The following is a 26817-nucleotide window of genomic DNA, read 5'->3' as shown; positions in this document are numbered from 1 at the left end:
TTGAAAATTGGGACTACATTTGCCAGCTTCCAATCTACTGGGACCTCTCCAGATTCCCAAGACCATTGAAAAATAATTGAGAGAGGTCATGCGATGACATCAGCCAGCTCTTTAAGCACCCTGGGATGGATCCCATCTGGACCCATGGACTTGTATGGATCTGGGTGGAGCAGGAAATTCTGCACACGTTCAGGGTCAGTTGGGAGTTTGTCATTCACATCAGCATGGTCCTCCAACTCAGGGCACCCAGGGTCCCAAAGCCCATCATCAGCATTGAAGGCAGAGGTGAAGAAAGCATTAAACGTCTCTGCTTTGCCTATGTCCTCGTCTGTGAGGAGACCTTGCCCGTCAAGTAAAGGACCTATGTTTTCTTTGGTTCTCCTTTTTTTTGTTCACATATCTAAAAAAACATCTTGAATTGTCTCCCACAGATGTGGCCAGCTTCAACTCTAGTTGAGCTTTGGCCACACAAATTTTTTCCCTACGAACGCGAACAGTGTCCCTGGATTCCTTCCACATTGACTGACCCCACTTCCAGCAGCCATACAATTTCTTGTTATGCCTAAGCTCCAGAAGATCCCTGGTCAGCCAGGCTGGTCTTCTGCACTGCCTGCTTGACCTCCAATATTTTGGAATTCCCTGATCATGTGCTTTTAGGAGGCAGTGCTTAAAGGCTGTCCAACACTGATGGATGCCAAAACCTTCAAAAGCAGCTTCCCAGGGGCCTTGCTGACTAGTTCCCTGAGCAGCCTGAAGTCTGCTTTCCCCATATCCAGGGCTGAAGTTTTGGTGGCAGTTTTCCTTCTGTCACCAAAAAAGTTTAAACTCAACTGCTTCATGGTCTCTATGACTAAGACGGCCACCAATTGCCATGTCTCCCACAGGACCCTCTCTGTTTTCCAGCAACAGATCAAGGAAGGCACCTTTCCTGGTTGGCTTTCTTAGCACCTGCACCAAGAAGTTATCATCTAGGTGCTTTAAGAACCTTCTGGACCTGCTCGTGTTGGCTGTGTGATATACCCAATTAACTTCTGGCAAGTTGAATTCCCCCATAAGGACAAGGGGAGTTGATCTCAAGGTATGTCTTAGTTCCTCAAAGAATAACTCATTGGTGTCATCATCCTGTTTGGGTGGTCTGTAATAGACTCCCACGATGACATCCCCTTCATTTGTTCATCCCTTAATCCTTACTCAGAGGCTCTCAACTTTGCCATCCCCAACTTGAAGCTCCCTACAGTCCAGCCCCTCCTTCACATACATCACCACCACCCCCACCTCCTCACCTGCCCTGCCTGTCCCTCCTGAAGAGCCTGGAGCCATCTATTGCAGCACACCAGCCATAGGACTCATCCCCCCAGGTTTTGCTTATGCCAATGATGTCGTAGCTGTGGGACTGGGCCAAGACTTCTAACTCATCCATTTTATTCCTCATACTGCATGCATCTGTGTAGAAGCACTTCAAATGCACTTCATTGCATGCAGCACCTTGTGGAGCTGACCGAAAGGCCTCACTGGCACACAGTCCCTCTGATTCTAGTGCACCATCACCAGCTCATCACCAGCATGCCTGGTTTTATCCCTTTCCCCCTTCGACTCTAGTTTAAAGCCCTATCTATCAGCCCTGGCAACTCCTGAGCCAAAATCCTTACCCCTCTCCGAGAGAGGCGCATCCCATCTGGTGCCAGTGGAACCGGTGTCACATAGACTTTCCTGTGATTGGAAAAAAACAAAGTTCTGTTGAATGCACCAGTCCCGAAGCCATGTATTAATGTGATGAGTCTGTTTGTCAGCATTGATCCCCCCTTATCGGAAGGACAGAGGCAAACACAACCTGTGCCCTTGATCCTTTAAGTAGTCTCCCCAAAGCTCTAAAGTCCCTTTTGATTGCTCTCAGACTTCTCTTTGCTACCTTTTCATTTCCAGCCTGAAAGACCAGTAACAGGTAGTAGCCGGTGGGCTGTACCATGCACTTAACTTTCTTAGCAATGTCTCTTCTCCGTGAGAAGTCTGTGGGTTGGGCCCAGTTGTCATATTGGGCCCTCTGTCCCTTTCAGAAGGGAGTCCCCCATGATGATAACCCTATAAGCCCTAAGAAAAAGGGATGGAAAAATCTACCGCCATTCTAGAGGCACAGCTACAAGAAGTGAAAGGAAAAATATTGGCAAAAAGGTGTTCTGAGAATATTGTTTCTCCAGTTTCCAGCAGATAGTCCTCCAGACACACTAATGAATACTATGAGCAGGACTAGAGGGATCCTGCCTCAAGCCAGGGGGAGAAAACAGACAATTGTGTGCTATTCGACTTTAAGGATTTAATGGCTGGCACATCAGGCCCACAGCAGAATCAGGCTCTAGTGGACAGCGGTGCACAGTGTACTGTGATGTCATCAAGGGCCAGAAGCCATTTGTATTTCTGGAGTGACAGGGGGATCCCAGCAGTTAACAGTGCTGGAGGCTGAAGTGAGTCTCACAGGGAAAGAGTGGCAAAAGCATCCCACTGAGACTATCCTGGAGCCTTTGTGCATCCTTGGCATAGACTGCTTCAAAGAGGGTACTTGCAAGATCCAAATTTCACTGGTGGGTTTTTGGCATAGCTGCCTGGGAGATGGAGGACATTAACCAGTTGTGTCTACCTTGCCCACTCTTTCACAGGACCCTTCTGCTCTGGAGGTGCTGATGGCCAATGAGCAGCAGGTGCCAATCACTACCAGCCGTGCACCTGAGGCAGTATTACACTAACAGAGACTCCCTGATTCCCCTGCATGAGCTGGTTCATCAACTGGAGAGCCAAGGACTGATCAATAAGACTCTCTCACCCTTTAATAGTCCCATATGGACAGTGCAAAATTCTAATGGTGAGTCAAAGATAACGATGGCCTTCTGTGGCCTGAATCAAGTCCCACCACCACTGGCTGCTGCTGTGCCGGGTATGCTAGAACTTCATTCAGTATGAACTGGAGTCAAAGGCAGTCAAGTGCTATGCCACAATTAATATTCCTAATGCATTTTTGTCCATCCCTTTCACAGCAGTACACAAGCCACACTTTGCTTTCACATGGAGGGGTGTCCTGCCCACCTGGAATCAACTGCGCCAGGGCTGGAAACACAGCCCTACCATTTGCCATGGGCTGACCCAGAGTGCTCAAGAACACAGGGAAGCTCCTGAACAACTCCAGCATGCTGGTGTCATCATCACATGGGGCACCACAGCAGAAGAAGTATTTGAGAAAGGGAAGCAAATGTTCCGAATCCTTCTGAAAGCTTGTATTGCATTTCAACCCATTGTCTTTTTAGAGATGGTTGCGAGATAACAGCCATGTGGTGCCGAGCTGCCTGCCAGGTTAAAGCACATCATATTTGACAACCACAGTTTAAAAGCACTAATCACCCTTTCAAAAGTCATTTCCCCTGTGTTCAGAGAAGGGCAGTTGGTGATGTGTTCAGTGTGCTTCAAACACCACACCTCAGCAGAGACCCTGCTGCCTTCGGGAGCTGTCAGCTCTGAGGCCTTGGGGACACCTCGAGGGAGCCCAAGGGCACAGAGCAAGAAATGCCATGGTCGGGTGCTGTGCTGCTGAGCTGGGCCGGGCTCCTGGGCCCAAGGGGAGCTCCTGGCAAGCGCTGCAGAGAGACAACTGTGCCCAGGAGCAGCTCCTCTGCACAGTGCAGCAGGGCTGGGGGCTCTGACCGCAGCTGGCACACATTGAGGAGAGAAGGAGAGAGGGCTTGGAGGCACTGAGGAGCGCAACAACAGAGGGCAGCGTGTGGCAGGACACATCTGCAGGCTCTTGACACCGTGAGGCTCTGGCAGCAGGGCAATGCAGGTGGGGTTGCCAGAGGGGTCTTCTACAGCTGGCACATCCAATGGCTGATAGTATCTGTCAGGGTGGGCCTCACTCTACTTGTAATTTGGACTAGGAGATACTTTAGAGAATGGCGTTTATGAATGGGCGTTTCAGGAGGAAGACTGTGGCTTGGTTAGTCTGAAGAGAAAGGCTTTTTTGGATTCTCTGCTTTAAGATTCTTGCAGTGGAGTGGAATCTGAGTGAGTCTGAGCACACAGCTTGTGCGATGGGGTCTGTTAGCATGGACAGGGAAGAGATGTAGGGACAGAGAACCAGTTCCCAGCAAGGACATGGGCAGGCGGTGAGAGGCAGCTCCTGCCAGAAATGCTGTGTGAGGGAGGGCTCAGGCACCTCCCTGGGACAATCGCTGCTCTTCTCTCCCACCAGCACAGGGCAGCTGAGACCAGAACGGATGGACAGACTGGCTGTGCTCTCTGTAGTACACTCTACACTAGAGGAATAGTATCTGTGACTCTGAGGATCCACAAGGTTTCACTTGTACTGCACCAGGAATGACAGTATGGAAAGAACTGGCAGAGGAGCTGGCCAAGCCACTTTCCATCATTTATCAACAGTCCTGGCTATCAGGGGAGGTTCCAATCGACTGGCGGCTAGCAAACGTGACGCCCATCTACAAGAAGGGCCGGAGGGCAGACCCGGGAAACTACAGGCCTGTCAGTTTGACCTCAGTGCCAGGAAAGCTCATGGAGCAGATCCTCCTGAGAGTCATCATGCAGCAATTGCAGGGGAAGCAGGCGATCAGGCCCAGTCAGCATGGCTTTATGAAAGGCAGGTCATGCCTGACGAACCTGATCTCCTTCTATGACAGAGTGACGCGCTGGGTGGATGAGGGAAAGGCTGTGGATGTGGTCTACCTTGACTTCAGCAAGGCTTTTGACACCGTCTCCCACAGCATTCTCCTCAAGAAACTGGCTGCTCTTGGCTTGGACTGGCGCACGCTTCGCTGGGTTAGAAACTGGCTGGATAGCCGGGCCCAAAGAGTCGTGGTGAATGGAGCCAAGTCCAGTTGGAGGCCAGTCACTAGTGGCGTCCCCCAGGGCTCGGTGCTGGGGCCGGTCCTCTTTAATATCTTCATTGATGATCTGGACGAGGGCATCGAGTGCACCCTCAGTAAGTTCGCAGATGACACCAAGTTAGGTGCGTGTGTCGATCTGCTCGAGGGTAGGAAAGCTCTGCAGGAGGATCTGGATAGGCTGCACCGATGGGCTGAGGTCAACTGCATGAAGTTCAACAAGGCCAAGTGCCGGGTCCTGCACCTGGGGCGCAATAACCCCAAGCAGAGCTACAGACTGGGAGAGGAATGGTTGGAGAGCTGCCAGGCAGAGAAGGACCTGGGAGTGATGGTGGATAGTCAGCTGAATATGAGCCAGCAGTGTGCTCAGGTGGCCAAGAAGGCCAACGGCATCCTGGCTTGTATCAGGAACAGCGTGACCAGCAGGGCGAGGGAGGTGATCATCCCCCTGTACTCAGCTCTGGTGAGGCCGCACCTCGAGTACTGTGTTCAGTTTTGGGCCCCTCGCTACAAGAAGGACATCGAGGTGCTTGAGCGGGTGCAGAGAAGGGCGACGAAGCTGGTGAGGGGCCTGGAGAACAAGTGCTACGAGGAGTGGCTGAGGGAGCTGGGCTTGTTCAGCCTGGAGAAGAGGAGGCTCAGGGGTGACCTTATCGCTCTTTTTAGGTACCTCAAGGGAGGCTGTAGCGAGGTGGGGGTTGGCCTGTTCTCCCATGTGCCTGGTGACAGGACGAGGGGGAATGGGCTTAAGTTGAGCCAGGGGAGTTTTAGGTTAGATGTTAGGAAGAACTTCTTCACTGAAAGGGTTGTTAGACATTGGAACAGGCTGCCCAGGGAAGTGGTGGAGTCACCATCCCTGGAAGTCTTCAAAAGACGTTTAGATGTAGAGCTTAGGGATATGGTTTAGTGGAGGGCTGTTAGCGTTAGGTTGGAGGTTGGACTCGATGACCTTGAGGTCTCTTCCAACCTAGAAATTCTGTGATTCTGTGATTCTGTGATTCTGTGAAAAAAGAAATTGCCACAGAGCTTCTTTGCTGCTAGTGGACTTGGGAGCAGCAATTTGTTCATATCAAGAGTTAAAATAATCTGAGAATACCCCGTGTTCCTCTTTACTTTTTTTTATAGGTAAGGACTGTTAACTACACTGCCCACAACAGAGTCTCCTGATCCCAGGGACACCCTCAGGCAACATCAGTCAGAGCTCATGAAATGGACCTGACTAAAGTCTGCTTAATAGGTTGAAATTGAATCAGATATCAACAGATAATTTTGTTGTATTTTCTTACTGCCTTTTCCCTCCTTGGAAGAAACCCATGGCCACAACCAGCAAACGCCCAACATCAGCTCTGTGAGTGAGTTCCTCCTGCTGGCATTCGCAGACATGCACGAGCTGCAGCTCCTGCACTTCACGCTCTTCCTGGGCATCTACCTGGCTGCCCTCCTGGGCAACGGCCTCATCCTCAGCGCCGTAGCCTGCGACCACCACCTCCACACCCCCATGTACCTCTTCCTCCTCAACCTTGCCCTCCTCGACCTCGGATCCATCTCCACCACTCTGCCCAAAGCCATGGCCAATGCCCTTTGGGACATCAGGGCCATCTCCTATCAAGGATGTGCTGCACACGTCTTTCTGTTTGTCTTCTTTATCACAGCAGAGTATTTCCTCCTCACCGTCATGGCCTACGACCGCTATGTTGCCATCTGCAAGCCCCTGCACTACGGGAGCCTCGTGGGCAGCAGAGCTTGTGCCCAGATGGCAGCAGCTGCCTGGGGCAGTGGCTTTCTCACTGCTGTCCTGCACACGGCCACTACATTTTCCCTGCCCTTCTGCCAAGGCAATGTCCTTGAACAGTTCTTCTGTGAGGTCCCCCAGATCCTCAAGCTCTCCTGCTCAGATGCCTACCTCAGGGAAGTTGTACTTATTGCATTTAGCTTTTGTTTAGGCTTTGGTTGTTTTGTTTTTATTGTGGTGTCCTATGTGCAGATCTTCAGGGCAGTGCTGAGGATGCCCTCTGAGCAGGGCCGGCACAAAACCTTTTCCATGTGCCTTCCTCACCTGGCCGTGGTCTCCCTGTTTGTCAGCACTATCATGTTTACCTACCTGAAGCCCCCCTCATTCTCCTCCCCATCCCTGGACCTTGCAGTATCTTTTCTGTACTCCATGTTACCTCCAGCACTGAACCCCCTCATCTACAGCATGAGGAACCAGGAGCTCAAGGATGCACTGAGGAAATTGTTTGAATACATATTTCTTTAAAAAAAAAATAATGTGCCTTTACGTTCTGAGTTTATCTCAGAAACAGTTAGGAAAGCAATTTGGTTTTATTTTTCTTGATAAATATGTTCTCCAAGTTGTGGTGTCGATTTAATTAATGTCATGTTAGCCTCCTACCTGTTCATTTATCTCTTTACTTTTCATAATTATCTCATGTATATCTAAAGCCAGGCTTTCTGTGTAGCTATAGACAATAAAGAAGCAAGCAGAAATTCATAGGTCTCAGCTGCAGTGCATTCCCATCTCCTTTGAGAGACGTTATTTAAAAAAAAAAATAGCAAAACTATTTGTGACAGTGATGCTTGACCACTTCCTTGAAACAGGGCCTCAATAGATAGAGCTTATTTTCAGGAGGACAGTCGTTTTCATAACGGGAGCTCACCTCTCCCCTCTCCTTCCATTTTCCACCTTCTATTGCTGAGTGTGACATCATATGGTATGGAATATCTCTGTGGCTGGTTTAGGTTAGTTGCCCTGGTGATGTCCCCTCCCTGTCTCTTGTGCACCCGCAGCCTGCTGGCTCTTTGGGGAGGGACGATTAGAGGGATTCCTGATGCTATGACAGTACTGCTCAGCAGTAGACAAAACACAACCGTGATACCAGTGCTGTTCTAGCTACTCAAGCAGAGCACAGCACTGGGTGAGCTTCTACAGGAAAAGTTAACTCCATCCCAACCAGACCCATAACGGTCACATATTGAAAACACAGCACCACAGGGGCTGCTCTGCAGAGAATTACTTCGTCACAGTCAGAGCCAGTGCAGGGCCACACACTGGACAAGAAGGCTCCCTCTGAGCTCTGTGGGGAGTCTGGAAGGTCCTAAGAAGCAGCAGGAAGACTGAAGAAGACCAAGGCCCATCTGAAGGTTGACTTATTCCCACCTGGGAGGCAGTGCTGGGCAGTGGGAAAGGCTATGAGAAAGACATGTGAGAAGACCATGAGAAACAAGGAAATATCACTGCCATTGACCCAGGCCTGCAAAAAATCACTCACTGGCCTACTCTGTCAGGCCAGCGTGAGCCCAGGAGACAGCAGTGAATGGAGCCCGCAGAGTGTGAGCCTGTCCCATGTGGACTAAGCAGAGCTCAAGTGCTCAGTCTGGTGTGAGCTCTGCAGCCCCAGGGCACGCAACAGACTCAGCAAAGGAGCATAGCAAGTGATTCTTGCAGCCCTGGGGCAATGGCAGTGACCCCATGAGCTGGGTCTGCCTCCCAGCCTGCCAGCACTGCCCTGCAGAGTGCCCCCGTGCCCTGGGCACCACAGCTCCCTCGCTCTGCAGAGCAGCACCTCTGGTTGTCATGTCAGAGATCTCAAATTTTGACTAAACTCATATCTCATAGCTGTTTTTAGTTTTCTCCTTAGGGGTGGCTACTGCCTCCAAGATGCCTGAGAGGAGGTAAATCCTGCACGAAGGCCTGCAAAATGTTACCCTGGATCCATAGGAGTCATTCTGGAACCAACGCTTCTTCATAGGATGTACACTTTTGTGGAGGTGTGGAGTGGATGGGAACGTGCAGGATGCTCCTACAGAACTTTGTGCCCTTTTCCCTACCGACTACAACACCACTTCTGTCTCAGGAACAGAGTAGCCAACAGAGTGAGACAGATACTGTGAGATTATGAAAGCCAACAGAAAGCTGATCCCAATAAGAAAACCAATATGAGGATGTCAGGAGAAGCCTGGCCAAGAGGGAAGTGAGATTTAGGGGACGGAAGAGGAGTTTAGGAAGCAGAAATTAACGATTTTGTAGAGGTAAGAGGTTTCATGCAATATTGATGGTGCTTTAAAACTGGCTTAAAACAGTCATGTAAAACCCTTACCCTGTTTGGACCAGTAACCCTAATCCCAAAACCAGAATGTTGCTCCAACACCTTGACAGAAATCCCCTGCAGTAATACCTGACCTCAGAGTATCCCTTCAAGCAGAACTCAGCCCATAGCCCCTTTCCTTACCTTTACTCTCTTGCTCATCCTAATCCCTTCCCTTAACACTAGCATTAAAACACTTTATTTAACCCTAGATGACTTCTTGGCAGACCTAAAGAAAACCATAAACCACGAAGCTTGTCCATACCCCAGCCACAGACCTAAACCCTATGCAGAACACCAAATCCTCCCAACAAACCGTTGCTTAAACTCCAATGCAGAAAGGTGAGCCCTTGTTCAAGGCCAGTTGGCAGGTGACTTTGGGCAACCTAATCTAATGGAAATTGTCCCTGTCCATAGAAGAAGGTTTGACTAGACGATCACAGAATCACAGAATCATCTAAGTTGGGAGAGACCTCCAAGATCACCTAGTCCAACCTCTGACCTAACACTAAGAAGTCCTCTGCTAAACCATATCACTAAGCACTACATCTAAACACCTTTTAAAGACTTCCAGGGATGGTGACTCCACCACTTCCCTGGGCAGCCCATTCCAATGCCTAACAACCCTCTCAGAAAAGAAGTTTTTCCTAATATCCAACCTAAACCTCCACTGGCACGACTTTAGGCCATTCCCCCTCATCCGGTCACTGGGCACGTGGGAGAACAGACCAAGCCCCACCTCGCTACAGCCTCCTTTGAGGTAGCTGTAGAGAGCAAAAAGGTCACCCCTGAGCCTCCTTTTCTCCAGGCTGAACAAGCCCAGCTCCGTCAGCTGCTCCTTGTAAGACTTGTTCTGGGTTACACATACTTGGGTAGTGTAAGGCACAATGCAATTCTTTTTGCCTTCTGCATCTACAGCACAGGAAGTAGGACTGCCCTACTCTATTGACTGGACAATAGAGTAGGGTAAAAATAGTAAATGTCTTTACTTTTCATCCTGAGTTTTTTACAGAAGACCCAAGAGAGACAATGGATGACCAGGTACCTACTAATATTTAATCTGAATTTCTCTGGTGCCAATGGTCATTTCAATTTTCTTTTCTTTTCTTTTCTTTTCTTTTCTTTTCTTTTCTTTTCTTTTCTTTTCTTTTCTTTTCTTTTCTTTTCTTTTCTTTTCTTTTCTTTTCTTTTCTTTTCTTTTCTTTTCTTTTCTTTTCTTTTCTTTTCTTTTCTTTTTAGTTTTATTCTATTTATTTTATTTTATCCCCCCCCAAAAAAAACGTGACTTGTTTTAGAAAGGGTTTCATGTGCTGGGCTGGGCTGCACTTACAGGGACAAAGACCACTGCTGGCAGTGAAGGTGTCAGACCTCCAGACTCTGCTCTTCCTCCCTATGGAGGTCTCCAAAGAAGTCACCCTGGATGAATAGCAATAGGAGAATGATGCTCCAAACTGAAATGCAACAACATTCAGCCTTTGAAACAAGAAAATATTTTTATTATGTGCTTTGTGAAATCTTTTCCCTTAACTATGTTGTGCAAGCTCTGCAATTAGCTGCACAAGGCATGAAACCTTAAAGAAAACTATGGAAGAGATGTTAGGAATTTCTGCATTTTAATGAGTTCCATGGTGTATTGTAGCGCTTAGTCTATGAAGCTCAGGTACTGAGAGGAGAACGATGCAACTGCTAGAGAAAGTAAAGTCAGAAGGAAAAGCTGAAGTGATTTGGAGTATTAATGGGCCCCACTGAGGGCTGTTCCTAACAAAGCCTCCCCAGGGATTAGTTAAGGTAGATAATTGTTGCAGACAAGCAAAGCACTGTGCTGAGAAAAGTCTTTGTTGGTTTTAGTGAAGCAGAAGATCCAAGGCCTGACCCCAGCCACTGGAAGGGGAGATCCTGCACCGCCATGTCTGGCTCAAGGCTTTTCCTGGGGTCTGTGAGATGTGGTGGGCAGTGGGATGCCATGAGAAGAACACTGGTATGACACCTCTGAGCTGCTGCATAGGTTTGCAAGGAATCAATGAGGCCCCATTGCAATGAGTATAACATCTCTCCTCATAAGCTACTGCCAAGGGGAAAAACCTTCAAGGCTGTTGGGCCTTCCCTTTTTACCAGCACCCTCTGCCTTCTCTGCAGCCTTTCCAATACTGTCCCAGATATTGCCCTATTTTCTTGAAGTCTGGAGACACACATCTCTGTTCACCATCTTGCTCTCATGCCTTACTTTCACCAATGTCTCGTCAGCCCTCCCCAGCTGTTCCTTGAAACAAAAAGCCAGGGTCTGATCAGAGGGTGACCTCTGGCACCACAGCATGACCCTTTGAGGGATATATCTTACTCCTTGTGACCAGTGCCAGCCTTCCTGGAACACTTTGTGGCACTTTTTTCTCTCCTGATCTTTCCTACTACCGCAGAAAGCTCCATCAGGGTGGAAACCCCTCCTGAAGTAGGCATCCCAACCCAGCAGGTTCCCTGCGGCCTCTCAGCCAAGCAGACACAAGTCACCTCAGCAGCAGCTTCCAAGCCAGGGGCCTGCTGCTGGCCTTGCAGCTTCTTGGCTAGACACAGCCAAGCCTTGTGCCTGCTGCTGCCCAGTCATGGACTCAAGCAGAAGGGACAGGACAACCCATGTTGGGGCCTTCTTTCTGCCTGAATCCTCCTGGCTCTGGAGGCAGAGGGGATCCCCCAGTCAGCATGCCAAGCAGGTGCCTTCTACTGGCCTAGCAGGGCCACTGCAAAATGTCAGCCCAAAAGTGCAGATCCCAGGGAGAAGTCAAGGGTGACCTGCCACCTCCAGGCACAAGTGACCTCACAGTCCCTTTCTGTGACATGTTCCCGCTGCTGCCCTATCAAGTGCAGAGACAGAAGTGACCTCACAGTCCCTGCCACAGTCACATTGCTCCTGCTGGGGCAGGAGATCCTGAGGCAGAGCTGAGCTCCTCAGAGCATCCCCACCCATCTCCTCCTTGTGGCCCACAAGCTGATCAGATCAGGGTGAGTGAGAGAGTAAAGATAAAGGAAAGCGGCTATAGGCTGTGTTTTGGCTTCAAGGGATACTTTGAGGTCAGGCATAAGAGTAGTGGATTCCTGTCAGGGTGTGGAGTAGCATTTAGGTTTGGGGATTAATGTCACTGATTAAAGTAGGGGAAGGGCTTTACATGACTGTTTTAAGCCAGCGTTACAGCAGAATCGACATTGCCTGAATGTTCTAACCTCACAGATATCATTAATTTCTGCTGATCTCTCCCCTCCCTCAAATCTCACATCTCTCCTGGCCAGGCTTCTCCTGACTTTCCCATATCAGTCATTTTCTTAGGGGCAGCTTTCTGATGGCTTTCATGATCTCAGAGTATCTGTCTCATATCTGTTGGCTACTCCTTTCTTGAGACTGACATGGCACCTAAGTCAGGATGGAAAATAACTCAAAGGCTGTATATGAACCCTGAACAATGTGCCCAGCAGTTCTTGTACCACCCCAAAATTTTGTTTCCTGCCTCCAACGTTTGGATACGGAATGGCTTCTGTGCACCCAGGCTATCTTTTTCCAAACCCTCATGCATGGTTCAGTTTGCCCCAAGCATCTTGGAGGCAGTGGCCCCCTCTGTGTAGAAAAATGAAAGCAGTCCTAAAGGATGACTTCAGGCAAAAGCTGACACCTCTGACATGACAACCCCTATCCAAGACCTTGTCGTGGTTTAACCCGGCTGGCAGCTAAACACCACAGAGCCGTTCGCTCCCCCTCCCCCTCCCTCTCTGGGACGGGGGAGAGAAATGGAAAGTGAAGCCCGTGAGTTGAGATAAAGACAGTTTAATAAGACAGGAAAATAATAATAACAATAAAATAATAATAATAATAATAATAATAATAATAATAATAATAATAATAATAATAATAATAATAATAATAATAATAATAATAATAAAAATAATAATAATAATAAAAATAATAATAATAATAATAATAATACAATGGTGATAATAGTACTACTAATAATAATATGTACAAACAAGTGATGCACAATGCAATTGCTCACCACCCGCTGACCGATGCCCAGCCTAACCCCGAGCAGTCCGGCCCCCTCCCCCCGGCTAGCCACCCCTATATATTGTTTAGCATGACGTCAGATGGTATGGAATACCCCTTTGGCTAGTTCGGGTCACCTGTCCTGGGTCTGTCCCCTCCCAGCTCTTACTGCACCCCCAGCCTGCCTGTTGGCAGGACAGAGCAAAAGGCTGAGGTGTCCTTGGCTTGGTATAAGCACTGCTCTGCAACAATTAAAACATCGGGGTGTTATCAGCACTCTTCTCATCCTAAGCCAAAACACAGCATTCCACCAGCTACTAGGAAGAAAATTAATTCTGTTCTAACTGAAACCAGGACAGACCTCTTCCACTATGGGGCCTACCAGGTACTTAGAAAGAGCCGATCTCAGAAACTACATGCACAGCAAGTGCCTTCTGCTGCCCTACCATGGACACTGGCAGATGTGAGCCTAAAGGCACAGATCCCAGCCAGGAGTCAAGGGTGACCTGTCAGCTACTTCAGAGAGAGCTCACCTCACAGGCCATTTAACAGCCATTTGCTTCCTGCTGGACTTAGTGTTTCTGATGCACCACTGAGTTTATAATACCACACCTACAAAACACCCCCTTTTTGGGCCAGGACCTGCCTAGGCAGAAGTGATCTGGTTGTGATCCTCCAAGCTCATGGCACACCTGCTTGGCTCCCAGCCTCTCTGATGCACAGGAGCCAGTTCCGTGACAGTCCTGTGAGGTGCTAGGGAAGGAGGGACCTTGCAGGCAATGTTCCAGCCCCATGCCTGTTGGTGGTCTGTCAGCTCCTTGTGCACAGTGAAGATCACACTCAAGTCCAGAAGCCTGAAGCTGGCCTAGCAGACACTCAGGGGAAGCGCCCTCCCAGCCCCAGCCCCAGCCCCAGCCCCAGCCCCAGCTAGTGGTGCTGCTCTGCAAAGCGAGGGGGCTGTGGTGCCCGAGGCACGGGGGCACTATGCAGGGCTGTGCTGGGCAGGCTGGGAGGCAGACCCAGCTCATTGGGTCACTGCCATTGCCCCAGGGCTGCAAGGAATCACTCGCCAGGCTCCTTTGCTGAGGTTTCTGTGTGTTCTGGGGCTGCAGATCTCTCCTCTGCCTGCTCACATCAGATTGAGCACTTGAGCTCTGGTCAGTCCGCCTTGGAGGAGATCCCCCCTTAGGAGGGAAGTGCTGCAGTGGAGGCCAGCTGTGCCACTGCCGTGCCCACTGCCTGTCCCTGCCTGCAGTCCCAGCACAGCCCCACAGCAGCACTGGCACCAAGCTCCAGGAGCAGCCGGGCCTGACCCCACCAGCAGGGCTCAGCAGGACAGGGCGGCAGTGGCAAGAGAGCAGCTCTGCATGTCCCAAGCGCTGGTGCTCCCTGGCCGTGCTGCTGGGATGGGACTCTTTTCCTCTGCACCCCTGCACATGGGCACTGCCCCTGCAGAGCCAGACCAGGTCTCAGAGGAAGGACGTCAGACTAAGTCGCCGTGCTAGCTCCTTCCTTAAGTTTAAAGTCACAGAGAGCATGGCTTCACATGCACAAAGTCTATAAGCTATATTCAACAGGTACATCCATATCATTGTAATGGGTGTTCATTAGCTGAATTAATGTAATAAGAATATGCACAAATACAACCACAAAAAAAAAAAAAAAAAAAACCACAACAGGTATATTGGCTCTTCCTCCAATTATTGACATTGCAAGTCATGTGCAGAAGCAGATCAGAAATTTCAGAAATCACTCTGCCTTCTCCTCTGCACGTTTTAATATGCTGTCACACACTTTATCCTATTTCCTGGAAGTCTGCAGACACCCATCTCTGTTCACCACCTTGCTCTCATCCCAGCATTTCTATCATTTCACGGTCTCATCAACCCTCACCAGCTGTTCCTTGAAAAACGAAGCTAAGGTCACATCATAGATACTCACCAGCATCTTCCAAGCCATGGGCCTGCTGCTGGCCTTGCAGCTTCTTGTGGAGACACAGCCAAGCCTTGTGCCTGCTGCTGTGCAGTCATGGACTCAAGCAGAAGGGATGGGACAACCCATATGGGGGCCTTCTTTCTGCCTGGGTCCTCCAGGCTCTGGAGGCAGAGGGGATCCCCCAGTCAGCATGCCAAGCAGGTGCCTTGTGCTGGCCTAGCAGGGCCACTGCAAAATGTCAGCCCAAAAGTGCAGATCCCAGGGAGAAGTCAAGGCTGACCTGCCACCTCCAGACACAAGTGACCTCACAGTCCCTTTCTATGACACGTTCCTGCTGCTGCCCTATCAAATGCAGAGACAGAAGTGCCCTTTTGTCGGGGCTGCTGCGTGCCCTGGGGCTGTAGAGCTCTCCTCTGTGTACTCACACCAGATTGAGCACTTGAGCTCTGGTCAGGCCACATGGGAAATAACATGGTTCTCAGCAGTATATATTGGGGTCATCTTTCCAAGACAAGGTATCGGTTTCTCAGAGACTGGCAGCACAGTGGTCTGCTTATGGGAATAGCGAAGTTACTACATATTCCTCATGTTTGGGGTAGGAATTTCTTTTTCTTTTATTTTCCATTTCCTTTCCCTTCGTTATGTGTCTATCTCTCTGTGAGTTTATATGTTCGTTCCCCTCTCTCTCTAGATGAATTTCCTCCTCTCCCTTCAGAGGAGGAAGAAGCAGACAGCTCATGCACGTGTAGTTTCTGGTGGAGGTGAGCAAGGAGGAGGCTCTTTATGGTGCAAGGAAATGGAGGTCCGTGAAGCTGCAGGAGCCCTGCTCTCTTGCCTGGCAGATCCCCAGCACACAGTGCCTGTGCCCCGCAGGGCCAGCCCCGCTCCCCAGGCCAGCACAAGAGGCCTGGCCCAGCCACAGAGCAGCCTGCCCCGAGCAGGGGCCTGCACAAAGAGCTTTCCTTTTGCCCTTTCCCCATCAGTGCAGGCCCAGCAATGCTGCCCTGCTCTTCCCCAGGGCCATCCCTGCTCGCAGAGAGCCTTGCCCAGGGCAGTGTGTCTGTGCTAGCCTGGCTGGCCATTGCTGCTTTTTTCCCTGTGCTCCCTCAGGGCCCCAAGCTGGCGGTGCTGCTGTGAGAGCCAGGGGCTGTGGTGCCCTGGGACACCCGCGGGTCTCCCCTTTGCCTGTGCTGCTCAGGGTGGGCAGCAGACCTACGTCCCTGGGGATCTCTGCTGCTGAGCCCCTTTCCACCTGCCCTGATGGCTCAGCAGCACAGGGCAGTGCTGGACAGGGCCATGGGGTGTGTCTGAGGGCACAAAAGGCAAGTGAGTGCTGCACCAGACCTCACCCACAGCACTTCAAAATGCATATAATCAATTACTCTGCAGTCTTATGGGCCTTTGCCTGCTGGCTCTTCACCACCTCTTGTGGCATTGCAGAGCCCTCCTTTAGCCCATCGAATCCTCAGATTCCCGTTTTCCTTTACCAGACCCTTCTTTGCATGGTCAGTCATTTTATGAGGTTATAATCATTACCCACTGAGCACCCTGTCCCTGCAGATCCCCTGACATCTCCTGGAAACTCCAGATTCCTCTACAGGCTGCAATCTGCCATCTGCCCCGCTGCAGGGGGTGCAGTCCCATGCAGATATATTTAAGATCAGTTGTCATCTCCTTAGGCAAGTTCTGTCATAATGGAAGCTCTTAGTGCTGCCCTTGGTTCCTCAGGGACCACCCTGGGACTTTCAGCCTCTGTCCTTCACTCCATGACAAACCCCCAGAATAGAGAAGAGCAGGGAGCAACCCCTTGGCTCCATTCCTGATAGCACATTTGGAAGAGGTGTCCAGGCTTCTGGGTTTGCCGTGAGCAGCCCCATTTGTTACTGTGGTGCTAGTAGGAAGGCCAGCTGTGACCCAGGCCTGAACAGTGCCTGCTGCTGCTTGCTACCACAGGGATGCCACTGCAGAGAGAACAGGACTGTCACCATGGTGCATGAGATCTAAGGGCTTATCCAAACATAAGAGCACAAGAGAACAGTGAGGAAGCCAAAAGAGAGCAGCAGTGACAAGGCCACGTTCTGCTGCTGGCCATGGCCATGGCTCCAGGGAAGCAGCAGCACCGACCCAAAGGCAGCAGAGAGGCAGAGCCCAGCGGGCAGTGAGGGGCAGCCCCGAGGGCCACCAGGGCTGCTCCTGCATGTGGCAGCTGGGCTCTTGGCCCTGAGCCCCTCCTGCATGCTGGGGCTGCTCCCCCAGCTCCAGAGGAGATGGGAAGAGGTGGCAGCTCAGAACAATGAATTTCTGATGACTTTATTATCAGGTTTATCTACACAGGAAGCCATCTTCTACAGAAAAATAATTGACTTGTAGGGGGCTAGGAATAATATTTAATCAAATGTGAAATAATGAGAGAAAATAATAAAACCGACATTTAATAATAGAAGACATCATATTATTTTCTTTCTGAGAATAGCTGGGATTTCTAATATTCGGCATAGTATTATAGGTGAATTTGCTGACGATGTGTGTATTCAAGTAGAGTCCTGATGGAATCCCTTAGTTCCTGGTTCCTCAAGCTGTAGATGAGTGGGTTTGCTACTGGAGGAACCACGGTGTACAGAACTGTGACCACAAGGTCCAGGGATGGGGAGGAAATTGAGGGGGGCTTCAGGTAGGCAAAAATAGAAGTGCTGACCATCAGGGAGACGACGGCCAGGTGAGGGAGGCACATGGAAAAGGCTTTGTGCCGGCCCTGCTCAAAGGGCATCCTCAGCACTGCCCTGAAGATCTGCACATAGGACACCACAATGAAAACAAAACAACCAAATGTTAACAAAATGCTAAACAGAATTGCCCAAACTTCTCTGAGATAGGAATCTGAACAGGAGAGCTTGAGGATGTGGGGGATTTCACAGAAGAACTGGTCCACAGCATTGCCTTGGCAGAAGGGCAGGGAAAATGTGTTGGCTGTGTGCAGGACAGCAATAAGAAAACCACTGCCCCAGGCAGCTGCTGCCATCTGGGCACAAGCTCTGCTGCCCAGGAGGCTCCCGTAGTGCAGGGGCTTGCAGATGGCAACGTAGCGGTGGTAGGCCATGACGGTGAGAAGGGAAAACTCTGCATCAAAAAAAAAAAGACTAAAAAAAGTACTTGGGCAGCACACCCTTGATAGGAGATGGCCCTGTTGTCCCAGAGGGCATTGGCCATGGCTTTGAGCAGAGTGGTGGAGATGCAGCCCAAGTCGAGGAGGGCGAGGTTGAGGAGGAAGAAGTACATGGGGGTGTGGAGGTGGTGGTCGCAGGCTACGGCGCTGAGGATGAGTCCTGCATCCAGGACTCGTGTCCCCAGCACGAGAAGCATGTGCATCTGGTAGAACAGGTCCAGAGGAGGGCCACAAAAATGATCAAGGGGCTGGAGCATGTCTCCTATGAAGAAAGGCTGAGCGAGCTGGGGTTGTTCAGCCTGGAGAAAAGAAGGCTCTGGGGTGACCTCTTTGTGACTTTCAGTACTTAAAGGGGTCTTATAAAAAGATGTAGAGTGACTCTTTGCTCAATTAGATAATGATAGGACAAGGGGGAATGGTTTTAAGCTAAAAGAGGGAAGATTTAGATTAGAGGTTAGGAGGAAACTCTTCATTTAGACGGAGCTGAGGCACTGGAACAGGTTGCTGAGAGACCTTAGGGATGCCCCATCCCTGGAGCTGTTCAAGAGCAGTGTAGATGAGGCCCTGGGAAACCTAATCTCGTAGGAGGCATCCCTGCTTATGGCTGGGGGTTGGAACTAGGTGACCTTTAAGGTCCCTTCCAACAGGAGCCATTCTCTCATTCTATGGTCTCACTAGCTATACCTCAAGCATGACTCCCATCCCATCAGGCTTCCTGTGGTCTATCACCTGACCGGAACAGAAGGTGCCTCACCATCATCTTCCGTGCCTTGAACATGCTTCTGGCCTTTACGGTCCCTATCAGTGCCACATTTCTGCTGCTGGTCCGTCAGCTGCACAGACAGAAGTGGCCTCCCAGCCTCCCTAACAGCCATGTGCCTCCTGCAGGTCCAGCAGATCCTGAGGCACACCTGACCTCATCCCAGCATTCCCAGCCAGCTCCTCCTTGTGGCCTGAGATCTGATCACATACCTGTCACCTCACATGCCTCTTCCAATGCCATGGGACTGCTGCAGGACCTCACAGTCCCTGCCCTGCCCCGAGGGGACAAGCAGCTGAAGATAGGGGTGGAGTGGGGTTAAATTCACAGAGAGCATGGCTTCACATGCACAGAGTCTATGAGCTATATTCAACAGGTACATCCATATCATTTTAATGGGTGCTCATTAGCTGAATTAATGTAATAAGAAAATGCACAAACACAATGACAAACAAAACAAAACGAAACAGGTATACTGGCTATTCCATCAATTATTTGCATTACAATATATGTACAGAAGCAGATCAAAAATTTCTTGCATCCAAGACACATCTTGCCATCAATTTCCACAAGGAATGCTTGAGCTCCTGGCTCCTCATGCTACAGATGAGGACGTGCTCTGCTGGAGGCACCACTGAGTACAGAACTGCCACCACCACATCCAGGGATGGGGAGGAGATGGAGGAGGGCTTCAGGTAGGCAAATATGGCAGGCCTGAGAAAGACGGACACCACGGCCAGATGAGGGAGGCACCTGGAAAAGGCTTTGTGCTGGCCCTGCTATAGAGATGACAGGACTGTCACCTAGATCCACAAAGTCTAATCGAAATACAATAAGTGGCAGCTGGGCTCTTGGCCCGAGCCCCTCTTGGTTGCTGAGGCTGCTCCCACAGCACCAGAGGAGATGGGAAGAGAGGAATACTGAGACCAATGAATTTCTGATGATATCTTTATTGTCTTTCTCTACCAAGGAAGCCTCGTTCTCTATGTATGTTAGATGATATGGTCAAAGCAAACACAAAATGTAACATTTAGAATGCTAAGAATAATATTATTAAAAACAAAATAAAATATTTTTATAATACTAACAGAGAAAAATAATTTTTAAAATATTGTATCATTTTCCCAAATAACATTTTATTTCTTTTATGATTATTATTAATGATAATGTATTGATAACACTAGTAATGATAAGAATGATATTTTATAATATGAATCAAAATTGCATATTATCAGAAATACATTTTCTGAACACATTACTAATGCTTAAGAAGCATGTATTGAAACAGTTTCCTCACTGCATCCTTCACCTCTTGGTTCCTCATGCTGTAGATGAGGGGGTTCAGTGCTGGAGGCACCACTGAGTACAGAAGTGCGACCACTAGGTCCAAGGATGGAGAGGAAATGAAGGGTGGCTTCAGGTAGGCAAAAATGCCAGTGCTGACAAACAGAGAGACCACGGCCAGGTGAGGGAGGCACGTGGAAAAGGCTTTGTGCTGGCCCTGCTCAGAGGGCATCCTCAGCACTGCCCTGAAGATCTGAACATAGGACAACACAATGAAAACAAAACAACCAAAGACTAAAGAAACAGTAAACACAAGTGCCCCAACTTCCCTGAGGTAGGCATCTGAGCAGGAGAGCTTGAGGATCTGGGGGATTTGACAAAAGAACTGGTCCACAGCATTGCCATTGCAGAGAGGCAGGGAAAATGTAGTGGCCGTGTGCAGGACAGCATTGAGAAAGCCACTGCCCCAGGCAGCTGCTGCCATCTGGGCACAAGCTCTGCTGCCCACGAGGCTCCCGTAGTGCAGGGGCTTGCAGATGGCAATGTAGCGGTCGTAGGCCATGATGGTGAGAAGGAAATATTCTGCTGATATAAAGAACAGAAAGAAAAAGACCTGAGCAGCACAGCCTTGATAGGAGATGGCCCTGGTGTCCCAGAGGGCATTGGCCATGGCTTTGGGCAGAGTGGTGGAGATGCAGCCCACGTCGAGGAGGGCGAGGTTGAGGAGGAAGAAGTACATGGGGGTGTGGAGGCGGTGGTCGCAGGCTACGGCGCTGAGGATGAGGCCGTTGCCCAGGAGGGCAGCCAGGTAGATGCCCAGGAAGAGCGCAAAGTGCAGGAGCTGCAGCTCGCGCGTGTCTGCGAATGCCAGCAGGAGGAACTCGCTCACAGAGCTGATGTTGGGCATTTTCTGACATTGAAAACCGTTTTCTGTTAAAGAGGAAATTGCAGAACAATGTTAAAACACATTTCTCTGAGGAAAACCTATTGTGTGTCGTAGAGCACCCCCAAACAGAGCCTCTCTCTTTGCAGGAGAACCTTTCTGCATCTTTCTTGTTTGAGCTGTGGCTGGTGTTGGCTGAGAGGAACACTGGGAGCAGGGGCTGCTGTGGCTCCATAGGAGTTCTTCCTGCTGTGCAGCTGGAGAGAGGCAGAAACATGGGGGAAAATTACATTCCGTCCACTGGTCAGATCCATGAGATGTGCAGTGTTGTTGCAAAAAAATCATCTTAATACAGAGGCAGAGCTTCAGGGATTTTGTTTCCTTTGTTTTGTTCCTATTATCCCGATAACACTTAGGAGAGGTATTGGATGGTTGAGCTCCCTGACATTTCCTGTGCACTTCCAGAGAAACCCTGTGGGTGCCAGGAGGCAAAGGGTCCCTTGGTGAAGACTGAGCAGAGCAGCTCTGTCGATCAGACCAGTTCTCAGCAGGCAATTGTCACCCCTCTGAGCTGCAAGACAATCGCTCTCAGGTGTTTCCCTGAGAAAAAATGTAGATGACTGCTAATCAAGGAGGGCCAAATCATGCCAGAGTTTGAGAGCATCTCTTCGTATGGGCTCTGCATGTACTGCTGGCCATGCCTGCCCCACATCCCATGGGCTGCAGGGGGAGAGGAGGCCAGGGAGGGGCTGCTCCAGGGGAAGGCGTCTGCACTGCAGGGCATGGCCACGAGGTGCCCAAATCCCCCCTGCCACGGTGTTTCTGGCAACAGCTCCTTCTGGCCGCCTGCCCCTCTCTCTGCTGCCTGCAGCTGTCCCTGCCAGGAGCTGCTGCTCTGCGCCCACCTCTTCTTTCCCCCTGCCCGTGCTCACAGACCCCATCCCACGCGGCTGTGCTCAGCACTGCCCTGCAGCACCCTGCCACCAACAGGGCCCTGCCAAGGGGCACCTCCATGGCTGCAGGAGCTACGGGGCAGCTGACAGAGAGCCCGGCATGGCCAGCCAGAGCAGGGTGTTCTGGGCTGACCGGGGGCACCTGCCTTAGGGCACTCCAAGGGGCTTCTGACAGACTTCCTCACCTCACACTGCAACCCAGCAGGACTCTCAAAGCCTACTGCATTGGCCACTTCCCTCCCAGGAGCAAGACCCAGCAGGAGGAGACCCTTCTAGGACTTGCAGCAGCATGGTCCTGCAGCCAGGCACTTACCTTGTCAAGGGCTGTACACATTTCTCCTGCAGACAGCTCTCAGCATCCTCTCACTCACAACTGAATTCAGCCCCTGGCCCCTTTTCTTCTCTCTGTGTGTCTGCCTCTGTGTCTCTTTCCTGCTGCGTTGTGCAGAGGAGCTGCTCCTAGGCACAGCTGTCTCTCTGCTTCATGGGACTTTTTAAAAAGTGTTTTCTCTGTCCCATGAGCCCGGCCCAGCTCAACAGCACAGCACCAGCTCAAGGCTCCTCTGGAGGCTTTCCTGATGAGCCCACGAACCTCAGGCACTCAGAGACAATTGAAGACATCTCTCCAGAAGTCCAAGTTAGAGGCAAGTTTCCTGCAGTGTCCCCCTGAGGGCCAGCACTGACACAGCCTCCCTTGGAGCTCGTTAGAGCAGAACACTGGAGGCAGTGAGGACAAGGAGACAAAGGCAATTTGAGGGTGACACTGAGGTGTAGGAAAACTGGATGTGTGTCATCAAGCACAAGGGCCAGGCCTTCACCTCAAGTGCTTGGGAAGGGAGATCCTTTCTTTTCATGCAGTACTCGGGGCTCTTTGTGGGGCAGTAGGAGATGGGGATGTGCATGGCCAAGTGCACGAGAATGGTACGACCCCTGCCTGCTTCATGGTTGGGGGTGAGGAGGCAATGAGGCCCTGGTGTTTTAACGATTAGCTCTCTCCTCTTTGGCCTCAGTGACAGACACAAGAACCATAGCCATGGACACAAAGATATTGGACCTTTTCAGACTTTGAGTCTTGCCATAGCCCTTGCTCCTCTCCAAACCAGGATACCCTAGAGACTCCCAGATCTGTACCTCTTTACTGACTATTTGTAGACACATGTCTGTGTGGTGTTACACCAGATCTGAGCTGAGTTTGATAACTCAGATCATCTTGGTCACTATGCTCCTCGTAAGGCAGCTCTGTAGGAAGCTGGCCTGGTTCCTGCTGAGCAGGCACCACTGCTCATATGGCATCCCTCGTGGTGCCCAGGCCCTCCTCCTCCTGGGCACTGCTCACTCAGCAGGGTCCCAGTCTGCTCTGATGTGTGGGGTTCCTCTTCCTTTGCTGCACGACTAGGCTCTTCTCCTTGTAAATGTCAGGAGGTTTCTGTAGGTAAATCCTGGAATTTCTCGTGGTTCCCCCAACCAATGTTGCATTCTGTCAGCATTTAATGTCTTCAGGAAGATGTCTCACCCTGATTGTGCTGTCTCTCACAAGATAACAACATCAGCAGTTGCAGGACAGTTTGTATAATACAGGAGTAACTAGTTGAATGGATTTCCAGCACAAACTTGGAGAAGGTTAGAGGATGGAAGGTTGCCAGGTTCCACCTTTTCTTTGCTTCTTTCCATCCATGCCATCCAGTCATTTTGTGTAGAATTGAATCCTGAATGTCATGAAGTTGTGCAGGGACAAATTCAGAATGGCCAAATCCCAACTGAAGCTCAATCTGACTATTACCTTCAAAGACCTATGCTGCATATTTTTATGTGTAAATACATTAAAATAAGAAGAAAAAAAAAAGAAAAAGAAAAAAAAAAGAGCACTTAGGTGAATCTTCATCCTGTATGGGATGTAGGGGGAAGCATATTCACAAGAGTTGAGGAAAAGGCTGAGGTACTTAATGTTCTCTTAATGTACTCCTTGCCTCAGTTTTCAGCAACATGACCTGTTGTTCTGATACTCAGCCTCCTGAGCTGGTAGATAGGTACAGGGAGCAGAATGAAGCCTTCATAATGAATGAGGAAATAGTTAGAGCCCTGCTACTGCGCAAAGATTTACACACATCCATGGGACCACATGGGATCCACCTGTCACTACCAAGGGAGCTGGCAGAATCGCTTCCCAAGTTGCTTTCCATCATTGATCATCAGTCCTGGCTATCGGGAGAGGGACCAGTAGACTGGTGACTGACAAATATAATGTGCGTCTACAAGGGCTGGAAGGAGGTGTCGGGGAACTACTGGCCTGTCAGTCTGACCAGTGATGAGGAAGTTCATGAAGCAGATTATCTTGAGTACCATCAGGCAACACTTACAAGACTTACACTTACAAGGTGATCAGGCCCAGTCAGTAGGGCTTTATCAAAGTCAGGATCTACTTGACAAATCTGAACTCCTTCTATGACAAGGTGATGCACTCAGCAGATGACGTAATGGCTGTGGCTGTGGTTTATCTGGACCTCAGTAAGGATTATGGCACTGTTTCCTACAGCATTCTCCCAGAGAAACTGGCTGCTTGAGGCTTGGACGGGTATATGTTTCCTTGGATTAAAAACACTCTGGATGGCTGAGCCCAAAGAACTGTGGTACATGGAGCTAAATGCAGATGGAGGCCGTTCTCTAGTGGTGACCTCCAGGGCTCAGTTCTGAGGCCAGTTCCCTTTAATATTTTCATCAATGATCTGGACAAGGGGATCGAGTGAGTGCACCCTCAGTAAGTTTGCAGACAACACCAGGTTGAGTGGGTGTTGGTCTGCTCAACGGTAGGAGGACTCTGCAGAGGGTTCTAGATAGGCTGCACCCATGGGCCAAGGCCAAATCTATGAAGATCAACAAGGCTAAGTGCTGGGTCCTGCACTTGGGGGATGACAACCTGATGCAATGCTGGGGAATGGCAGGTGGAATGCTGCCCATTGGAAAGGGTCTTGGGAGTAATGGTTGATAGTCAGCTGAATATGAGCCAGCAGTGTGCTCAGGTGGCCAAGAGAGCCAACAGCATGCGGGCTTGTACCAGGAATAGTGTGGTCAGCAGGAGTAGGGAAGTGATTGTGCCTCTGTACTCAGCCCTGGTGAGGCCACACATCAGGTATTGTGTTTAGCTCTGGGGCCCCCAGAACAAGAAGGACACAGGTCTATTAGAACGAATCCAGAGGAGGGCCACGAGGATGATCAAGGGACTGGAGCACCTCTCCTCTGAAGACAGGCTGTGGGATTTGGTGTTGTTCAGCCTGGAGAAAAGAAGGCTCTGGTGAGATGTTATAGTGGTCTTCTAATACTTAAAGGGGGTTGTAAGAAAGCTGGGGAGGAACTCTTCATCAAATAGTGTAGTGATAGGACTAGGGGAAATGGTTTTAAACCGAAAGAGGGTAGATTTAGATTAGGTATTAGAAAGAAGTTCTTTACTCAGAGGGTGGTGAGGCACTGCAACAGGCTGCCCAGAAATGTTGTGGATCCCCCCTCACTGGAAGTTTTGAAGGCCAGGTTGGATGGGGCTTTCAGCAACCTGGTCTAGTGGAAGGTGTGTCTGCCCATGGCAGAGGGGTTGGAATTTTATGATCTTTAAGGTCCTTTCATACCCAAACTACTCTCTGATTCGCTGATTCTGTACAGCACTATACCAGCTACTAGGAAGAAAAATTAAGTCTATCCCATCTAAAACTCAGACTGTATCCAGCCCTTATTCCGCACCATTGTTCCTATGTCATACTCAGGTCTGACACTTTCTAAATAACTATCACCACTTTTCCTGTCTTTTGATATACACACAGAGATATCTTGCCCTTAGCCTATTTGTGTCCTGGTTTTGGTTAGGATTTAATTAATTTTCATCCTAGCATCATAGAATCATAGTATGGCTTGGGTTGGAAGGGACCTTCAAAATCATCTGACTGAAGTCCTCCCAGATTCCACCCACTAGATCAGGTTGGCCAAGGCCCCATCCAGCCTGGCCTTGAACACCTCCAGGGATGGAGCATCCACAACTTCTCTGGGCAACCTGTTCCACTACCTTACTACCCTTACAGTGAAGATTTTCCTCCTAATGTCTAATGTCTAGTCTAAATCTCCCCTTTTTAGTTTAAGATCATTCCCACATCCTCCTGTCATTATCTACCTGAGTAAAGAGTCCTCCATTTTTTTTAAAAAGACCCCTTTAAGTATTGACAAGATGCAAGGAGGTCTCCCTGGAGACTTCTCTTCTCCAGGCTGAACAAACCTAATTCCTTCAGCCGGTCTTCATGGGAGAGGTGCTCCAGTCCTCTGATCATCTTTGTAGCTCTCCTCTAGATTCTCTGTAAGAGGTCCACATCTTTCTTGTGCTGGTGGCCCCAAATCTAGACACAGTGCTCCAGGTGAGGCCTCACAAGGGCAGAGCAGAGGGGGACAGTCACCTGCCTCCACCTGCTGGCCACTCCTCTCTTGATGCAGCCCACGATGCAGTTGGCCTTCTGTGCTGCAAGTGCTCACTGCTGGCTCACGTCAAACCTTTTGTCCACCAGTACCCCAAGCCCTTCCCCACAAGGCTTCTCTCAATGTGTTCTTCTCTCAGTCTGTACTCATGTCCAGGATCGCCCCCACCCCAACCCGGGTGCCACAACTTGCACTTGGTCTTGTTCAACCTCATTAAGTTCACGTGGGCCCAGTTCTCAAGCTTGTCCAGGTCCCTCTGGATGGCATCCCTTCCTTCTATTGTATCAACTGCATCACACCGTTTAGGGTCATTTGCAACCTTGCTGAGGGTGCACTCAATCCTACTAAGTCATTGTTGAAGATATTAAACATTTCTGGTCCCAGGACAGACCCCTGAACAACAC

The 26817-nt window shown here is 50.0% G+C and overlaps 2 protein-coding genes across 2 annotated transcripts; one reads left to right on the top strand and one right to left on the bottom strand.

Moving 5' to 3' along the window:
- Window positions 1-2871: 2871 nt before the first annotated feature.
- Window positions 2872-7134, top strand: LOC311216308 (olfactory receptor 14C36-like; the record flags this gene model as incomplete). Its single annotated transcript, XM_084297853.1, has 2 exons — window positions 2872-2926; window positions 6185-7134. The coding sequence occupies 2 exons, from the start codon at window positions 2872-2874 to the stop codon at window positions 7132-7134; spliced, it is 1005 nt and encodes a 334-aa protein (XP_084153979.1).
- A 10287-nt stretch (window positions 7135-17421) lies between these two features.
- Window positions 17422-21035, bottom strand: LOC311216307 (olfactory receptor 14A16-like; the record flags this gene model as incomplete). Its single annotated transcript, XM_084297852.1, has 2 exons — window positions 17422-17985; window positions 20658-21035. The coding sequence occupies 2 exons, from the start codon at window positions 21033-21035 to the stop codon at window positions 17422-17424; spliced, it is 942 nt and encodes a 313-aa protein (XP_084153978.1).
- Window positions 21036-26817: the final 5782 nt, after the last annotated feature.

This window comes from Netta rufina, assembly GCF_964035555.1.
Source record: "Netta rufina genome assembly, chromosome: 18".
NCBI classification, from domain to species: Eukaryota; Metazoa; Chordata; class Aves; order Anseriformes; family Anatidae; genus Netta; species Netta rufina.
The sequence above is the reverse complement of the archived record's forward strand: the minus strand, read 5'-3'. Positions and strand labels throughout refer to the sequence as shown.